The sequence below is a fragment of the Microcaecilia unicolor genome, chromosome 2 (assembly GCF_901765095.1).
Source record: "Microcaecilia unicolor chromosome 2, aMicUni1.1, whole genome shotgun sequence".
Taxonomy (NCBI): domain Eukaryota; kingdom Metazoa; phylum Chordata; class Amphibia; order Gymnophiona; family Siphonopidae; genus Microcaecilia; species Microcaecilia unicolor.
The window spans coordinates 293,875,786-293,896,921 of NC_044032.1; the positions used below are offsets into that span (position 1 = coordinate 293,875,786).

Here is a 21,136-nt window from a genome sequence, read left to right on the forward strand (position 1 = left end):
GGGTGACAAAGGAAAGAGCAGCAGATGATGTCCAAACAAATGTCTTTATTAAAACAGCCGAGAGACAACACGAGTTGTGTTGCAGCCTAAAAAGGCCTTCCTCAGGAGTCTTAGAATGGATGTATGATGATTCTGAGCTAGCCTTAATGGAATACACGAGATGCCTAAAACCTTGCTGCTGTCTTCCAAATTTAAGTGTGTAAAAACGTTCAGACTCTCCAGAGTACAAACTAGGGGGTAATATTTGTAGGCTCAATGTGGCTTACTATGTAAGCCACATTGAGCCTACAAATAGGTGGGAAAATGTGGGATATAAATGTAACAAGTAAAAATAAAATAACACCGCTTATCAAAAATGAATCTAACATCAGCATTCTGTAATATTTTAAGCTGATTAAGTGTAGCCTTGGTATAACCAATATATAGGAGGTTACAATAATTGAACAAAGACAAAATAATGGATTGAGTTAACAAAATTAAAATGTTGCTGAGAGAAATGATACTTAACACATTTTAATAATTTCAGTTTGGAGAAAACTGAATGGTTAATTTAACTAGCCCCTCATGGTAAGGCCAGAACAGATCAACATTGCACCTCATTGCAGTGAGGTGCCAAGGCCACCAGTGTCCATGAAGTGCCCTGATGTGAGAAATGCACATCCTTCTCAGTATCGTAGAGGGGTGCAGCAGCCTCCAGGGACCCAAGACCTGGCATCTGATCCTCCTCAAGTGACTCGGGAGGAAATGGCTACTCCAATTGTATTCCTCATGCAGTTGTCGATGGAAGCTTCCCAGCATCAGCCAATAAGGAGATTTGATGAGCAGATAGAGTCCTGCTTTCTTGGCACAATATCGTGGCCTTGTCACCAGTGATGTTAATGTAGAGTAAGATCCAGCTGGTCCTGGTCTTAATGGACACTTCTTTCCTATGACTGGGATGTCTGTCTGTGTGAGTGTATTTCAGATTTATTATAGGGAAACACCACTACCAGTTCTGTGTACTGACTTTGGCCTCACATCAGCTTTTTGGGTATTCATAAAATGCCTTGTGGTTGTAGCTGCATATCTACGTAGGCTGAGGTGCATGTGTTTCCCTATTTGGATGATTGATAAAGAACATATCTTGCTAAGAAGCAGAAGGATTAGTGCACATAACCATCCAGGTGTTGGAATTCCTAATGTTTGTTATAAATTATTCCAAGTCCCCAAATAAGCCCATCTCCAAAAATGGAAATCATAAGATCTCTACTACACATGACTTATGCAAAAGCCTTTCTGCTGCAACAAAAGAGCACCAATCTAGTATCCATAGTGGTGTACAAATCCTAGAGAGTCAGCAGACCTCAGCATGGAACGTTGTTGAGAATATTGGGCCACAGGGTCTTAACAGTGCATGTAATGCCTCTGGCATGAATCTTGCACGTGCAATGGACACAGACTACTCTGACTGCAGGACATCATATCCATTTCTAAATCCCTCCAGGATTCTCTGGCCTAGTGGACAGTTCAGTCCAGTTTGGCAAAAGGCCTTCTCTTCTGAATTCCATAAATATTGACACCAGATGAATCCAGACTGGACTGGGGAGCCCTCTCGAAAGGTTTTACACTCAGGTATTCTGGCTCTCCAGGAGAGAGACACCAGATAAAATTCCTGGAATTGAGAGAAGTCTGGAACACTTTAAAGGCTTTTAAAGATTGATTGGCCCTGCAAGATTATATTGATACAAATAGACACAAACTTATTTCATCAACAAGCAGAGAGGAATGGAGCTTCCTGTATTGTGAGACTCAGAATGTGGAACTAGCCATTTTTCACAGGCTGACTCTCAGGGCCATGTACCTGGCAGGGAAAGACAACTACTTGGTAGACAAGCTAAGTCATACACTGTTACCACATAAGTGGTCCTTGGAGGAGGAAGTGGCTCAAAAGGGCACTTCAATAGATCTTATTGCCACTTATGAGAACAAGAAGGCACCATGGTTTTGTTCCATAAGGATGCATGCAAATTAGCCTTGAACACTGTCCTCCTAGTTTGGGGCAGGACCTTCTGTACATGTATCCTCTAGTAGTCCTCATAGCGAGAACTCTCCTGAAATTCAGACGGGAACTATGATTCTCATTGGTCAAGACAAGTGTGACTCCCTCTTCTGGAGCTTTTCATAAGGCGACTCATAAAACTGGGGAATTCCCCATCACTGTTCATGCTAGCTCAGAGGATACTGTTTCGTCTCAACATCAAGTTCCTTGCCCTCACAGCTTGGATGTTGAGAGTATAATTATACTTGTTTGACAGTGTTTTGCAGTTGTTACTCGCTTCCAGGAGATCTTTCACTAGGTGGTCTTAACATTTTTAAGTGGAGGAGCTTTGCCATTTGGTGTATAAGAATGGCCCTAGACCCCTTTTCCTGTCCTAAACAAGAACTGTGTGACTATCTTCTACATCTGTCTGAGACAGGTTTGAAGACGAACTTTGGAAAGCAATTAATGCTTACTATTAATATGTACAAGGAAAACCTTCCCTGTGCAGCCATTAGTGGCTTGATTTATTTGGAGCTTGCGTCTATTGAAGTCTCCCATCAAGCCTTCTACAGCATCCTGGGACCTCAAGGTGGTACTAACCCAGCTGATGAAAGCTCCCTTCATACCTGTGAAATGAAGTACTTGACCTGGATTGTCTTGTTTTGGTGTTGGTAACTTCAGTGTGTAGAGTAATAGAACTCCGGGCTGTAGTAATTAACCCATCTTACACTAAGTTCTTCAACAAGAAGTTGGTTCTGTGTACTCGTGTTCCTTCCTAAGGTGGTATCAAATTGCCACCTATATCACCTTTGTGGGCATGATGCCTGGGGAAATAATATTGATAGAATTTTACCAATGAAACGAACACCACGAGACCAAGTCAGGCTTAAAGCAGTTTTATTTCTTGCAAGGAGACAAGTCCAGCATACCCTCATGAAGTTGTCTGCCCTCCCCATACCTTCCCGTTTCTTATATACCTTTTTAGACTCTCATCTACGTGCAGCTGTACATGAAGCATATCTTTTAAGCTTGGGTGAACATGCTACAGTTTTAGACCATTGGGAGGTTTTTACAAGCTAGCCAAAAAGCATATCTAAGAACATTCAGTTCTTCTTGTAACACACAAGGTCAGAAGACGTTTCTTTTCTTATAATCTACACTTGTTTAGTATATGTTAAAATGATTAACTCAATAATTTCCCTACAGAATGAAAGTATACTGCACACGTTGCATTGCTAGAGAACCTTGGCTTTCTGTTTTTGGAGTGGACCTAAGCCCTTAGAAGGTCCACCCAACTGTTTTTCTTTCTTTTCTTTTTTTCACCCTTATAGGATCATCAAATGTATTCTGTCTAATTAGATAGCAGACTGTCTTTCATAAGTACATAAGTAATGCCATACTGGGAAAAGACCAAGGGTCCATCGAGCCCAGCATCTTGTCCACGACAGCGGCCAATCCAGGCCAAGGGCACCTGGCAAGCTTCCCAAACGTACAAACATTTTATACATGTTATTCCTGGGATTTTGGATTTTTCCAAGTCCGTTTAGTAGCGGTTTATGGACTTGTCCTTTAGGAAACCGTCCAACCCCTTTTTAAACTCTGCTAAGCTAACCACCTTCACCACATTTTCCGGCAATGAATTCCAGAGTTTAATTACACGTTGGGTGAAGAAAAATTTTCTCCGATTTGTTTTAAATTTACTACACTGTAGTTTCATCGCATGCCCCCTAGTCCTAGTATTTTTGGAAAGCGTGAACAGATGCTTCACATCCACCTGTTCCACTCCACTCATTATTTTATATACCTCTATCATGTCTCCCCTCAGCCGTCTCCTCTCCAAGCTGAATAGCCCTAGCCTCCTTAGTCTTTCTTCATAGGGAAGTCGTCCCATCCCCGCTATCATTTTAGTCGCCCTTCGCTGCACCTTTTCCAATTCTACTATATCTTTCTTGAGATGCGGCGACCAGAATTGAACACAATACTCAAGGTGCGGTCGCACCATGGAGTGATACAACGGCATTATAACATCCTCACACCTGTTTTCCATACCTTTCCTAATAATACCCAACATTCTATTCGCTTTCCTAGCCGCAGCAGCACACTGAGTAGAAGGTTTCAGTGTGTTATCGACGACGACACCCAGATCCCTTTCTTGGTCCGTAACTCCTAACGTGGAACCTTGCATGACGTAGCTATAATTCGGGTTCTTTTTTCCCCACATGCATCACCTTGCACTTGCTCACATTAAACGTCATCTGCCATTTAGCCGCCCAGTCTCCCAGTCTCGTAAGGTCCTCTTGTAATTTTTCACAATCCTGTCGCGAGTTAACGACTTTGAATAACTTTGTGTCATCAGCAAATTTAATTACCTCGCTAGTTACTCCCATCTCTAAATCATTTATAAATATATTAAAAAGCAGCGGTCCTAGCACAGACCCCTGAGGAACCCCACTAACTACTCTTCTCCTTCACTTGTACCCAGACAGGTAGGCTTAACTCTCGAGGGTCACATTACAACTCATGTCAGAGATTGTGGCAGCATTGGTAGCCATGTTGAGATCAACTTCCATGAAGAAAATTTGGAAGGCTGCACCATGAACATTTTTACATACTTTTACAGCCTATTGCTGTTTAGAAAAGGACTTCTGATGTGACAAGTTTGGCAGTCAGTCCTTCAGAATCTCTCCAAGAGTTAAAATCCAACTCCATCCCACTCAGACTGCCTTCTTTTCTGTTCAGGCTGCCTTCCAAAAAGAAAAAAAAAGATAAAAACATACAAAAAGGTTGGTTGCTACCAAAAATACGTTGGTGTCAGCCCATTGCAGCTCCTTGTTCATTGTTTCCCTTTTTTTTTTTTTTAAGCTAGTCTAGTTGGAAAGTCCCATGCTGTGAGGACTTACTATCTTGCTTATCCTTGTAGAAGATTGAGTTACTTACCTGTAGCACATATTTTCCGTGGACAGCAGATACAAGTCCTCACATACCCACTCACTTTCCCAAGGAGTTGTATTCTACTCGTTAATTAAATAGACTGAGGTAGTCCTGTTTGACAGCAGCAGAAGGAAAGTGGTGCACATGCATGGTAAAATGACTCAAAAACTTCTAGTTCTTATTAAGCTGGAGAAACCTGCGCAGGCTCTGTCGGTAATGCCATTTGTCCTGGGAAGACTTGTATCCTTTAGCATAAGTTTTTGCCATGGACTTGCAAGTAACTTAGTTTTCTAGTCTCCCACTTTCTACCCTCTGTACTTATTACCGCCCCAGCTCCATCTGTCTTCCTCCACCTCGGTCCCTTTCTTAGGACTTACCCCCTTCAAGATTCTCATTCCCCCTTTCACTTCCCTTATTTATGTTCTCTTACCTCCTTCCCCTTCTTTTCTCTCTTAACCTTTCTATAGGCCTCTGCCCCTTTTCAACTGCATCTCAACTCCTCCCCAAACACTCCCGGTTCTTTAAATAATCTCCCTGCCTCATCTTTCTACTCTGCTCATATCCCTCACCCAGTTGTACTCCCTAATCCCTGCTCAGTTTCTTAGTCCCTACTGTCTCCTCTCCTAATCCCTGCTCTTCTACCCAACCCAGCCCTCACTGACAATCCCATCCAAGTACTGTGCCTCCTCTTACACTCACAAACCCAGCCAATCTTAGAGTTTGTCTTCTAGTCTCCCATCCAATCTCTGAGTCTCTAAGTCTGAGTCCTTGCTCCCCCATCACCAAGGCTCCAGTATTTGCCCTCCTGATTATTTCTCCCTTTTCCAAGCATCACTATTCCTCCCCGTCCCCAGTGTCCCTGTCTACTTCCTTTTGTAATAGTCATTGACTCTGCTTTGAAGCGAAGCCAATGAGGCAAGCTTTTGTAGCCTTGAACCAGTGCCTCAATGGCTCGCCTCTTAAGCCAGCTTTGTCCCTCTGTAAAGCATGCATTTTTATAAGTGCATATACTGAGCACTGGTTATTCAGCATCAGAGATTTCCACAGAAACATAACAGCAGATAAGGGTCAAATGGCCCATCCTCTCTGCCCTTCTTCAGTAACCAGTAACTCCTTTTCCTAAAGGATCTATGTGCCTGTCCTATTCTTTCTTAAATTCTGACGCAGTCGAGGAGGTCACGTGATGCTGTGAGCGGCAGCGGATGCATGTTAAGCTTGCTGCTCAGGGATCCTCTTCCTTCAACTCGTTTTACAAATCGCATGGCATTTTCCTGAGGATATCCATCATACTTACTATTTTGGGAGCCTATGGACAAATTTATAAGTAGAACAACGCTTTCTATGTCGTCGAAATCATCGTGGAGAGGCCAAGATGGGACCTGCCCGGCAGAGGACAAGATGGCGCCTTCTCCCCCATCGACGCCTCATGCATCGGAATTCATACCAGAACTAACCGAGGCAGTCGTTAAAGCGCTGGATCCAAGATTCATGCAGCTTTTGGAACAAATTACAGGGATTGCCAACACTACATCGGATTTATTATGACGGACCGGCGACCTTGAATGCCGCGTTTGAGGTGGAGGATATATTTCATGGTGGGCTCATTCTACAAGGCGTATAGCAACATCCTGAATGGAGATTACCTTACTGTCTCTGGCAGATATTTGACGCTGCATACCTTTGCCAAGCACTACAGGGTGAACCTTGTGGGGTGCTTGGAAGCCAGTTTTGGGGCTTCAGCCCTCAGGGTGATGGCACCAGGATCCCACCCACTCTAGGGATTGCTTTTAAGCATCCCATAGGTTCTGGAATAGTGGGAAGCTATATAATGGAAGGAGAAATTAGGTCTTACCTGATAACTTTCTTTCCATTAGTTCTTCCCACTATTCTAAAAGCCCACCCAAGGTTTCTGAGATGTTTAGTTGGTGCGAAGTATTAGGTAAAATAACAAAAGTATTAGGTAAAATAACAACTGTCAGTTTGCATGGTGCTTCCTGCACACCTCTTGTTCTCTACAGCTTGTCCAGAGATGAGAGAGGTCATAAGAACATAAGCATTGCAATACTGGAACATACCGAAGGTCCATCAAGCCCAGTATCCTGTTTCCAACAGTGGCCAATCCCAGAACAGTAAAACAGATTTTATGCTACTTATCCTAGAATATGCAGTGGATTTTACCAAGTCCATCTTAATAATGACTTATGGACTTTTCTTTTAGGAAATTATCCAAACCTTTTTTTTTTTTAACCCTGCTAAGCTAACTGCTTTTACCACATTCTCTGGCAAAGAATTCCAGAGTTTAATTATACATTGAGTGAAGAAATATTTTCCCTTGATTTGTTTTAAATTTACTACTTAGTAGCTTGTTTGCGTGGCCCTTAGGCCTAGTATTTTTGGAAACAGTAAACAGTTCACGTCTACCTGTTCCACTCCACTCAGTATTTTATATACTTATATCATATCTCCCCTCAGATATCTCTTCTCCAAGCTGAAGAGCCCTAGTTGCTTTAGCCTTTCCTCATAGGGAAGTCGTCCCATCTCATTTATCATTTTCATCGCCCTTCTCTGTACCTTTTCTAATTCTGCTATATCAGTTTTGAGATGCGGTAACCAGAACTGCACATAGTATTAGAGGTGCTGTCGTACCATGGAGCAATACAAAGGCATTGTAACGGTTTTGTTTTCTATTTCTTTCCTAATAATTCATAACATTCTGTTTGCTTTCTTAGCTGCCACTGCACATTGAGCAGAGGGTTTCAGTGTATCATCAACTATGACACCCCTTATCTTAATGAAGCTCATTGACTTCCTGTCACTCATCATATCGCTTATAAAATCCTACCGCTTGTTTTCAATCTCTTGAATGCTGGACTGCCCCTTTCATCACCTTATTCCTTAGAGCCTGGCACGCACACTTAGGTCTGCACAATACAACCAACTGGTTGCACCCAGCCACCAAGAAATAGCCCATGAACACACTAGACACATTATCTTTAGTGTACAAGGGCCCCAACTTTGAAATTGTCTCCCTGACTCTCTCCATCTACAGACATCACTTGACAAATTGAAAACAGACCTTAAGACCCAGCTTGTCAAAGATGCATACTATTACTCAGGGCTTTTTTTGAGGGGGTACTGAGTACCGGCACCTTTTCCATTGTGTGCTGAAATTAGCCCATGGTCCCCAAGTTATAATAAAAGAGCTCAGGCTCTTCACACCAATTGTGCCTTGTCATAGATTCTGTGACTGGTTGCAGGGGTCCTGGCTATTGTGGGGTGGGTCCCTCAGTGATCACCTCATCCCTGAAGGATGGCCTGACATTTGAGTACCGGCACCTTTTTTTGCTAGAAGAAACACACTGCTATTACTACTACTACTACTTATCTCTATAGTGCTACAAGGCATGCGCAGCGCTGTATACCATACACAAAAAGACAGTCCCTGCTCAAAGAGCTTACAATCTAGATAACCATTAGCGTTTGCATATGTTTCTAGTAGTCTCCTGCGAGGAATCTCGAAAATACCTATAGCACTTTCTCCTATTCTCCCCTCCTCTCCCTTATCCTATCTACTATTGTAGTTCTACCCTCTATCCTGAAAGTCACTTTTAAACCCCCTCTATCTGCTTTCTTATTTCTCTTTTAGATTGTAAGCTGCCCTGAAGTCCTTCTTTAGGGCAGGATAGTAAACTAATAATAAACTTGAAACTATTAATCCAGGAAACATACATCAATGAAAACTGGACATATGAATGGTTAAAGAGAAGTGAATGTAAACCTAAAGAAGAGAGAATTGATAGTTGTAGCCTAGGACAGTGGAGTATAGACAAGATGGTTCACTGGAAGCATAGAAAAAACTGCTAAAACAGACATACTGTAGATTCTGTAAAGAAAAATTGGAATCAGTATTCATCTCATAGCTAGTTGCAATGTTCTGATGGGAGAAAATTTCCATACAGAAAGACACAATAGGGTGGCAGGTCTCATTCGTTGGAAACTCTGTAAATACTGTTAACATCATTGTATCAGAAAGTACTGGGGTCATGACCTTAAGAGAATTGTGTAAAATGACGAGGTTTGGATCATGTGGAACATTTGCCATTTCAGCTTATAGTGAGCTTGATGCAAGAAAGCTAGACATAGTGGTAACACAGAAAAACACAAAAATACCATTGAAATATTAGAAGAGGTGGTGGTAATAGAAGTGGCTGAACTCAACACACCACTCAGCCTTTTCTTTTTAGCTCCAACACTTTGGAATTCTTTACAGCATGAATTAAACTCAAAACAGTCTCATTAAATTTAAAAGACATATTTGTTAGGCCTTACTTTTCCTGGTGAGCAGAGAGATGCAGTAGCCTTCGCAGTATGGGGCACAATTGGGGTGTGTTAGATCACTTGCATTTTTCCATTTTCATCGTGCACCCTTCTCTATTTTTATTTTTTCTTGCTATTTGTGGGGTTCCTTTCCTCTTTTAATTAGATTGTAAACTGCTTTGTGTAACTTGTGAGAGGCGATACAGTAACTGCCAAATAATAGTTATTATACTGTGTATTATATGGAGTACCAAGAAATGCAGTGGGAGACCAAGAAAATGTAGCAGAACAATACAGAAGTATTTCCTGTTGTGTTGGGTGCTATAGGCCTGATTAAAAGCAATTACTAAACACCTGGATAGATTACTTGTACATGTTAGATCTTATGAACTCCAGAAGGAAGCTCTCTGGCACATTGTAAGCACTACAATGAGTGTTAATAGTAAAATTCAGAGACTGGGTGCGTAATCCATATACCCTGGCTTAAGAGAGGTTCATTATTGTCACAGTGCCCGCAAAATTCGCCCATTTGGAGATATTGCTCCCAAGAGATTAGATTTCTTTTTAATAGGTATACAATCATGGTACTTAATTGCAGAATCTACCCATCGAGAGAACTAGGCTCTTTGGTAACCAATCTATTTAATGAGTTTTTATTTTTGAGTAGCTAATAAATTATGAAAAAGCTGCTTATTGGCACCTTAGTATCTAGTGACATTATTCAGCAAGGTAGGAATAGCTGTTACTTGGATAAGCTCCGCTTGCTGGTGCAGCCTGTGGGCAGACCCTTGCTTTTTCTTTGTACCAACTCTTTTGCACCTCACATAGAGCCTCATTTACAAAGTGCGCTAGCAATTCCCATGCAGCAAATGAGAGGAAACCCATAGGAATTGAACGGGCTTCCTCTCATTTGCCGCGCTGGGAATCACTAGTGCAGTTTAGTAAAAGAGGCCCATAGTTTTTAACTTAACAAATCCTTGTTTTGTAACATCTTGTTACCACAGTGGCAAGAGAAGAAGCATTCCTCCTATCCCTGCACTGCATTAAATATAAAAACAAGGACCTGTACTTAAAATGCACCTGTTTTCCAGAATCACTGCCTCTTATTTATTTATTTGTACCCTACAGTTTCCCAACAGCGTCAGGCTCAATGTGGCTTACAGCGCACCACAGAGGCAGACGCCAATGTGATAAAAAGAAGCTAATACAGCAGAAAACCTACTAAAAAAAATAATGGGGAGGATGAGGAAGGGACGGGAGGAGTAGGGGAACCAGGAGAGAGGAGGGAAGGGGAATGTGTCCAAAATTATCTCTAGATTGATGCGCATCCAACAGTGGAGACACATGCTGAGTCCTTGGGATAAGAGTTTCCAAATAACATGGTCTTAAGTGATTTCCTGAAAGTTAGGTGGTGGTTGATGGTTTTTATGGATTTCGGCAAAGATTTCAAAAGTTGAGTGCTGATGAAGGAGAAGGATGTAGCATACGTGGATTTGTACTTTATTCCGTTGCAGTTTGGATAATGAAGGCTTAGATATGAACGGGAGAGTCTAAATGTATTCCTGGGAGGTAGGATGATGAGATCAATCATGTAACCAGGAACTTCACCATATAGGAGTTTGTGAACTAGGGAGCAGATTTTAAAGGTGATTCAATCCTTGACAGGAAGCCAGTGCATTTTCTCTTGGAGGGGCGTGGCACTTTCAAATTTGGACTTTCCATAAATTAATCTGGCCACCGTATTTTGGGCCGTCTGTAGTTTCTTAATTAGTAGCTCTTTACATCCAGTGTACACTCCGTTACAGTAATCCAGATGGCATAAAACGACGGACTGTATGAGGTGACGAAATACCTCTCTCTGGAAAAAAGATTTTATTCGTTTTAGTTTCCACAGTGAGAAGAACATCTTCTTTGTGGTGGCGTTTACGTGGCTATCGAGTGAAAGGTAGCGGTCAAAGGTGACTCCCAATATTTTTAGGCTTTCTAAGATGGGAAGGTTAAGGGTGGGGGTGATTAAGGTTGAAGGTCTGTACTTGTGTTGAGATGATAGTATAAGGCAGTGCGTTTTGTCAGCATTCAATTTTAGTTGGAAAGAAGTTGCCCAAAAGTACATTGTATTAAGACAGTGGTTGATTTCACTAGAGATCTCAGACAAATCATTTCTAAAGGGAATATAAATTGTAATATCATCAGCATAAATATGCGGGCTAAGTCCTAACTTAAGGTCTTGGCCAATGGAATCATCATAATATTGAAGAGTGTGGGAGATAGTGGTGAGCCTTGAAGGACTCCACAGACAGCTTTCCACGGTAGCGATAAATCTGAGTTGGCGATTACTTGGTAAGTTCTAGAAGAGAGAAAGCCCTTAATCCAGCTATGAACATGTCCGCAGATCCCTATGTTCTCGAGGAGGTTTGTTATGATAACAAATTAGTGGAAAGATGGCAATTTCATCTGCATGTCAGGTCTAGTTTTGGCCGTGTGGGATTTCAAGTGCTGGGTAAGAAGTATAATGGTTAAGTGCCCATTTCACGTTAGTGGGCATGGTTGTGAATGTTCAGTGCATATCAGTTCTTGTAGGCTTGCAGATGATTTCACCTATATGCCTTTTTATTATTTGGCCTTGTAGGATGGTGGGCAAGGATTATAGTGGTTATAAGTACTGTGACTGACTTTCACGCTGGGTATGGTTGTGAACAAGGTTACCATTTAAAATGTCTTCAGAGGAAGACTTAGTGAGGGAAACATGAAATGTATGTGAGTAAGGAACAAGGTTAATATTTTAGGCTCAAAGGATAATGTATTCTGACTTCTCTGATATTCTTCTCACAGTGTTTGCAGGATGTGTGGGTATTAGAAACCATTGTCAGCATACTGTAGGTGGCGCTCTTAGCTTTTCAATATTTATTAGACAAGCCCATAAAGCAAAACCTTTTATCTTCCTTTGCAGAACTTCTGTAAAGTATTTTTACAGCTTGTTATAATTACTTGTTAAGTTGAAAAAAGTATATATATATATATATATATATTTAATAATGTTATTTTTATAAAACAGATTCTGATAGTCAAGTGATTGAGATGAGCCCCTTCTGTGTGAAAAGAAACAGAAGAGCTCAAGTGTTGCAAGCATTCAGTGCTTAGCAGAATGGATATTTGAGTATATAGAGCACACATAGGGTTATCGTTCTGATTTATTCTAAGCCTTTATACTTTGAATTTAGTATTAGCATCACCTAAAGAATGCAGAAACCCAACTTTGTCTGCAGAGTGATTCAGTGTCAGGCTGTGCTATATATATATATATATATAATGCTTTTTAAACAGGCTGGCCCAGTTTTTTTTTTTTTGGGGGGGGGGTTAGATTTGCATATTAAATTATGTACATTTGTTTACTCTATTAAAAAAAAATCATTTTCTGACATGTTTTATATTCTCCCCTTTTGGGAATGCTCTTAGAGATTGCTGCTAGGAAGGGATGAGAGTAATTAAGAAAAGAGGAAGGAAAAGGGATTTGGGGCTGGAGAAGAGGGAATCTCAGAGGAAGGAGATAGACAGGAGTGGCAGAGGAAGAGGGGAGGATAGGGGAAACTGCAATAAAAGGAGAGTTGTGGAGGAGCGGGAGAGAGGGAAGTGGAGTGGGAGAAGAAGGTACAGTTCATTTACATAGTATCCTAGTCCTGTTGCTCACACTTTCTCCTATATACTCCCTTGTAATCCTGCTACTCACCCTGCTTTTCTTCTGATCCCCCTCATTCTTTTGCATCCTACTACATCTCCTTGCTTACTTTTGGCCTCCCCATATCCCTTCTCTTATTCTCTTGCTCCCCCCCTCAAATACCTCATCAAAGGTCTGACCATGGAACCTTGTCCTTCAGAACCAGCCAAGAACTTTTTAGGATCAATGAGAGAACTCCATGTTTTGGCCTCAACAGTTTTTTTTTTCTTAATATGTATAGGATTCTTTTTTTAACTTGTGATTGTGCACTTGATTCTTTTTATTTTGTTCTTCAGTAAACCTACAAAAACGTTTTAGAAGCCAGACAGGAATGCCACATCATGGACTCATTTTGTCCTGCAGTGGAGGCAGCTGTGCTACTTGAGCAAAAATCTATCATCAGGGAAGATGAGCATGGATTCTAGTAGTTCGAGGGAGCATGCCTCTTCCTGACACAGCTGCAAACATTTGCTCAGTCATTCACCCAGAAAGAAGAGCTGTGCTTCTTGGGCATCATTGTTACCTTATAGAACACATAAGAGTGTAAAATGGCAGTGAACTGATCAGTGGGCCAGATAAGGACCAATGCAGGCTGGAAACAGAGCACAGGCTGTTTGTTTGACACATCAATATAAGGAGTTTGATTATTTATTTGTTACATTTGTATCCCACATTGTCCCACCTAGTTGCATGCTCAATGTGGCTTACATAGTACCGTAAAGGCGTTCGCCAATTCCGGTGTAAACAGTTACATGGTGAGGTTATGGTAGAGTCGGATTCAAGTAGAACAACATATTAGGAAATCATATAGAGGAAGAGTTACGTTATGTCCATTACGTTCTTTGTGTAGTATAGTTGTATTAATTATAGTGAGGGCCCTGTTTACTAAGGTGTGCTAACCGTCTAGACGCCCATAGGAATATTATAGGCATCTACACAGTTAGCACGTGATAAAAAGCGCTAACGCACCTCTAGTGTGGCTTAGTAAACAGGGCCCTTAATTTTGTAATTCAACATCTCTTAAGAACATAGTTATTGCCTCGTTTTATAGAAGGTATTTCCTCCAAAATAGACTAAAACAAAAGTTGAGTGAAATGTTTCTGATGTATTATTTCTGGTTTGTGTTTTCTTGTAACAGGATACTACAACAATAGAAAAAATGTCAAATTGTTGTGAAGAAATGTAAGTATCTAGAAGATATATGGAGAAAGGATGGGCAGTATAAAATGGTGTGTGTATAGAACCTGAATGCAGAAGAACACCTTGGCTGCTTTGCCATGGTACACTCATCTCATTTCCAGGGTGTGGTAGGAGTGAGACAAAAGTCCCATAGGGCTGTTATGGAATCTGGACATATTTCCCCTCTTAATCTTCCGAGTCAGAGGTGAGCAATCGGGGTCCTCAAGAGCCACAACCTAGTTAGGTTTTCAAGATTTCTACAATGAATATGTATGATCTATTTGCATACAATGGAAGAAGTATTTGCAAATCAATTTCATGCATATTCAGTGTGGAAATCTTAAAAACCCAACTGGGTTGTGGCCCTTGGAGCATGGTTGCCCAAATTGCCTTAAAGTCATGACCCATAGTTTGCAGCTAACGCTTAATACAAGCAACTTTATAAACAGCAGGTCTAGAGGTTCACTTCAGGGACCGTTGGTTCAAATTGCAGGGAGTTGGCCAGTAGCAGTGGCTGGGTTAATAACCTTTGAGTATTCCCTCTCTGCTTCACAGGCAGTTTATGAACTACCTGTCCTAGACCCAATAGGGCCAGAGTGACTCTAATGGCCTCTCAAAATTTGCTTTTAATGCTGTTCAATATTTTTAGAAAGATGGTTACTATTATCCCCTATTTTAAGGATTTTCACATTTTTATAGAAGTTTGAGTACAAGAGAAAATGTGATACTTTATTGGAAGGAGCATTTCAAAATGTGGAGGAGTGGCCTAGTGGTTAGAGCACCGGTCTTGCAATCCAGAGGTGGCTGGTTCAAATCCCACTGCTACTCCTTGTGATCTTGGGCAAGTCACTTAACCCTCCATTACCTCAGGTACAAACAGATTGTGAGCCCTCCTGCGACAGAGAAATATCCAGTGTACCTGAATGTAACTCATCTTGAGCTACTACTGAAAAAGGTGTGAGCAAAATCTAAATAAATAAATAATCCTGTATAATAAAACGCACCGCCAACATTCTGAAGCTGAGAAAGTGAAGCCTTGAAGCTTTCCTGCAACATTCCGGAACTATGTGTCGTCAATTGAGAAGATGGAGCCTTACAGAGCACACGAATGCTTCAAGGCTTGAAGGCTTCACTTTCTCACACACACTCACACACACACACACTCTCACACACATAGTAACATAGTAAATGATGGCAGAAAAAGACCTGCATGGTCCATCCAGTCTGCCCAACAAGACAAACTCATATGTGCTACTTTTTGTGTATACCCTACTTTGATTTGTACCTGTCCTCTTCAGGGCACAGACCATATAAGTCTGCCCAGCACTATCCCCACCTCCCGCCACCGGCTCTGCCACCCAATCTCGGCTAAGCTCCTTAGGATCCATTCCTTCTGAACAGGATTCCTTTATGTTTATCCCACGCGTGTTTGAATTCTGTTACCGTTTTCATTTCCACCACCTCCCGCGGGAGGGCATTCCAAGCATCCACACACACAGACTCACACACACACACTGTCTCTCACACACTGTCTGTCTCTCTGACACAAACACACACATACACTCTGTCTGTCTCTCACTCATTCTCTCTCACATACACACGCCATCTCTCACCCACACACTCTCAAACATACACACTCCGAGGGAAGGGGGGCATGGAACACGCAGGGGAGGAGAGGGAGGGGGGCATCGAACTTGGAGTGAAAGGGGGGCCAAGAACTCGGAGGGGAGGAGGGAGAGGAGAGGGAGGGAGGCCTGCACCTCGGACGGAAGGGGGGCCTGGAACTCGGAGGGGAGAAGAGGGAGGGAGGGAAGGAGGGGGTTATGGAACTCGGAGCCCCACACACAAACACACTCACCCTCTGTCTCTCACATACACTCTCTCTTACACACTATCTCTCTCTCTCTCTCACACACACTCACTCACACACACATACACTCTCTCTCACACACTCACTCACTCTCACACACACATACACACACTCTCTCTCTCTTACTCATTCTGTCACTCACACACACTCCATCTCTCACACACACACACACACACTCTCTCTCTCTCAAACATACTTACTCCGAGGAAAACCTTGCTAGCGCCTGTTTTCATTTGTGTCAGAAACGGGCCTGTTTTACTAGTAAATAAATAAAAACAAAATTGCAGTTGCTGAAATAGAGGCTAGCGGGCATATCTGCCATGACATTTCCAAATTATTATCTTACTTATGTGGACAGTTGAGATGAAACAAGCCACAGACAGGATACTCCATTTGAAGCTCTTAATTGATGGCTTGGTGTAATGCAAATCCAATAGAATACATAGAGGCAGAACTGGCCGGCATTTGTATTATATTGCTGTTTTATGCTAGCCACTATCAGCATTATTTGGGAAACGTGAATTAAGTCAAATACATTTCTTCTGAGCCATGTTTATCTAGCAAATAAAACTTGACTGTGTGGCTTTTCTCAAAATGGCACCATCTTTAATCTTTGTGATTTTCTCATTAGTCTACTTGTTGTGAATTGTAATTTTACAGCATGTAGTGTTGGAAGTGCCAGCTGCCATAAACTGCACTGTTAAGCTAAATGTTTGGGTCTGTTCTCTATAAACTCTTGCATTATAACACTAGTTATATTTAGGGCTCCTGATTTTAGATTTTAAACAGTAACTCGCTCCTGATGTAAGAGAGAACAGAAAATAATGGTGTTTATTGCATGAACACTGGAAAATGCCACTTTCCTTTGTGGTCCATTCCTTCTACATTGGCTTGTTTTGAATTCTGCACCCTGTCTTTGTTTTTTCTGTGCTTGCTACTCCCCAGTTGCACAACTTTATGTATTTGATTCCACCAGAAAAGATACCCAAGAATGATACCTGTGCTGCAAAAACACAGAAAAGCTGATTTTTTTTTTTTTTTTTGTACTCAACCCCTAATTAGCTGGAAAATAAACACCTAAGAATAGAAGCCCTGTGTTTGGGTATATGTTTACATATTTTAGTTATTGATGGTTGGTATATACCTTGACTGTTTTTATGTGTATACTAGTACTTCTATGAATTTGTAAATTGCAGGAGGATGCTTAACGGGGAAAAATCTTTAAATGATCAAAATTTGCTGCCGAAAAAAAATAGTCACCGAACGTTTATTCTATAAAGGGTGTTCCAGGTTGGCACCGTTTAAAGAATAGCATAGGGATCCGTGCTCATCTTTGGGCTGAGATATAAATCCCAGCGTGCAAGTTATGTGCAGATCCCCCAAATTCTATAACACTGCACACATTTTAAGAGAACGCTTATGATCGACCATGCCCCCAAGGCCATGTCCCCTTTGCAGATCCTTTCGGAAACACTTAGATGCTATTCTGTAAATGGGCATGTAAGTGTTTTTGCACAGATTTGCCGTTTCTGCCCCATTTTTGTCCCCTACATCCATTAGAACACTTTTCTCTGCTGAAAATTCAGCGTGGAAGTATCACCTAATGTTTGGTGCCATATATAGAATTTCCCCTGAGGTGTGTACATGTTTCAGCTGTACTTACAATTCACTGTGTTTTAAATGTAAAATATATTTATTTATTTGTTACATTTGTACCCCACATTTTCCCACCTATTTGCAGGCTCAAGGTGGCTTACATAGTACCGTACAGGCGTTCACCAGTCGGTTGTTAACAAATACAGGTTATATTGTGGTCGAATTGAGGTATATGTGTATCAGGCATGAGGATGGAAGGGATGACGATTATGTATTGTCCAGTACGATCATTGGTTATGTTGTTGGGTGTGGGGATTTACGTTGGATCAGTGGGGTAGGCCTGTTTGAAGAGGGTGGTTTTTAGTGATTTCCTGAAGTTTAGGTGGTCATGGATTATTTTCACAGCTTTAGGGAGTCCATTAAATAGTTGTGCGCTTAGGTAAGAGAAGCTGGATGCATAAATTGTTTTGTATTTCAGTCCTTTGCAATTTGGCTAATGTAGGTTTAGGTATGATCGTGATGATCCGAGTCTGTTTCTGGTAGGTAGATCTATGAGGTCTATCATGTATCCTGGGACTACGCCGTAGATAATTTTGTGGACCAAGGTGCAGATTTTGAAAATGATAAGTAAAACATTTTCTTTATTACGGAGCTTACTTGGCTCTCTAGGGTAAGGTTACGGTCGATTATGACGCCGAGTAATTTTAGGCAGTCTGAGGTAGGGAGGGTGTGTTCTGGGGTGTTTATGGATGTGGGTTTGTACTTGTTATGTTGAGATGAGAGGATGAGGCAGTGTGTTTTTTTAGTGTTCAGTTTCAGTTGGAATGAGTTTGCCCAGGAATTCATGATGTTCAGGCCGTCATTGATTTCATTGGGTATTTCTGTTAAGTCATGACTGAAGGGCATATAGATTGTGACGTCATCTGCATAGATGAACGGGTTGAGGCCTCGGTTGGATAGGGACTTTGCCAGTGGGATCATCATCATGTTGAAGAGTATTGGTGGTAATGGTGATCCTTGAGCTACTCCACAGGTGGCTTTCCACAGTGGTGATGTGTTTGAGTTTGATTGTACTTAGTAATTTCTAGTGGTTAGAAAACCCTTTATCTCGTTAAGTACATTTCCATCAATCCCGAAGTGGCCAGGGTGTCTTAATAGTATATTGTGGTTGACCATGTCGAATGCGCTCTACATGTCGAATTGGAGGAGAAGTATACTTTTACCAGTGGCTATTTCTTGCTTGAATTTGGCCAGGAGAGTGACTACTTTGATCAGGCTTAGGTCTGTAAAGGCTGAATATGTATCTTAAGGACCCTTTTACTAAGGCACACCTATGGCCTGCGCTGGTGTAGGCGCATGTGTTGCATGCGCGCAGGTCCATTTGCTCAGCGTGCCTGGAAAAAAGGCTTTTTTTTGTGCCAGAAAATGGACGTGCGGGAAAATTAAAACAAGCGCGCGTCCATTTTCAGGCTGAGACCTTAACGCCACCCATTGACTTAGGTCTCATGTGCTAACCGGGCGGTAAGTGACCAGTGCACATATAGTGCCGATTACTGCTGGGTAAGCGCCACGCGGTAGAAAATAGAAAATATTTTCTACCGTGTGTTTTGGCCATGCATCATAAATGGAATTGCTGCCTGGGGCACATGGTAGCCGAGCAGTAGTACCAATTTGATGCACATTGGATGCGTGTAGGCGCGTAAGCACCTTTGTAAAAGGGCCCATTAAAATAGGTAAGAATTTTGTCCTGTAGTGAGCTAAAATCACTTGTATAAGTTATTGCATCACATCTGGTGAACTAACAGTGATACAGGTTTGTAAAATATAGCACCAGAGCAGAAGAATACCAATCCACTATGTGTACTCTTGTGCCCACTATGCCATTCCTTATTTACAAAGTTTAAATGGAGCTTAATGCTTTCTACCATGCTCTTAGCTTCTAAGAATGAAGTTGCATCTGATATTCTAGGCAGATAAACTTTCATTTTCAAGAATTCCAACTTAAACTGTCTAGTAAAATGATCTGTCAAATATTGACATTTCTGAAGGTCAATACTGCCATTGCTCTTGAGCATCTTGCCACGTATTTCCCTTTGGGTCACTAGGAAATAGCATTTTGAAACCCAGTATCATATTTTGATTCGTGTTCTGTACTTTGTCACATTTGAAATGTATCATTGTGTAATCTGTGTTGTGCCATAATACCCTGGAATTGTTCATTCTTTTGTAAAAGAACATCTTACACTTACATCTCCAGTCTGGTTTTCTTCAGTATTGGGTAAGCTGGCACACTCTTCACTCACCTGGGACTCCCTGTTTTGTGGTCTCACCCTGTTAGAAAGAAGATCTCATTTTGAAAATTGCTTTAAAACATAGGTGCCAACATTGCAAAATGATTTGGGGTGCCAATCCTCCCCGTATAAAATGACAGAATTTTCTCAATATTAGGGGTACTCTGCACCCACAAAGCTGGTTCCTATGCTTTAAAAAGCCCTTTAAAAAAGAACTGAATTATTTCATTGCCAGCTTTTCTGCAGGTATTTCATTGATTTTGTTTTTCATATTTTTTATGAAATATGCATGTTGATGGAGCCCCTTTTCTCTCAAAGGGAAGTTAAAAATCTAAAATAAATTGCTACTGTGTTGACATGCTTTCTATTGATTTAAGCTGTCTTCAGCTTCTGAAGTTGCCCTCCGATTGACTAGGCAGATACACTTTCTGCTCCCCAGTGTTCAGTCCCAGCTGCACACCCATTATGAAAGGAAAGCTATATTTGTGATGTGTGAGGACACAATTCATCACAATTAACTAATGGATCCCCAACCAGTCTGCATTGTTTCAGTTGAGTGAAGTGCGCGCTTGGAGTGCTGTCTCTCGCTAATAGTGCTGTCTTCTGCAGGTCCAGAGCCCGAAAGCCATGGCAGCAGACCTTCTCAGAAGTTTTTGGCACTCGCTGGAAAATCCTGTGGTTCATTCCTTTCAGGCAAAGACAACCACTGCGAGTCTCCTACCACTTTGCCAATCATGTCTAAACAGATGGATGGTGGGCACAGATGGGTCCTCCATGCTGGAAGCACCGTTCAGGTTTTACGATAATAGAACTATGACAGTCTTCATGTCAATTAAAATCCACCCACCAATATTAGACATAATTTGCCCCCAGGCTATATTGTAATAGTGATTGTGATCCTGTTTGAAGATTAGTAGAAGATCTATAGTTTTGTTCTTAAAGGGGAAGAGAGGGAGGAATTTTTCTTTGAAATCAGCCTATCCCCAGGGACTCGTGTAAACACTTGAGTATTGTAGAAAGGAGAACAGATTTGAATGAAATTAATTGGTGAGCTATTTTGAAATGGGGTATTAATGTTGAACAGAGCATCAGAGACAAGTTAAATCGGGATTCTAACTGCATCAGTTTATATAACTGAATTACTTTTAAAAGGTTTCGTTATTTATGGATATTTTAAAGAGTTATTTCAGAAAGGTTGTTTAAAAGAAACTCTGTAG

General features: G+C 41.4%; 1 protein-coding gene across 3 annotated transcripts in view; it reads left to right on the forward strand.

Annotated features, from left to right (window-relative positions):
- The window catches only part of ZDHHC21 (zinc finger DHHC-type containing 21), an 81,277-nt gene extending 60,523 nt beyond the window's left edge, over positions 1-20,754 (forward strand). For all 3 annotated transcript variants that reach the window (XM_030192437.1, XM_030192439.1, XM_030192440.1), the window contains exons 7-8: positions 14,122-14,165; positions 20,529-20,754. In XM_030192437.1, coding sequence (XP_030048297.1) covers positions 14,122-14,165; positions 20,529-20,661 — 177 coding nt within the window. In that variant the 3' untranslated portion in view covers positions 20,662-20,754. The remainder of the gene's footprint in view (positions 1-14,121; positions 14,166-20,528) is intronic.
- Positions 20,755-21,136: the final 382 nt, after the last annotated feature.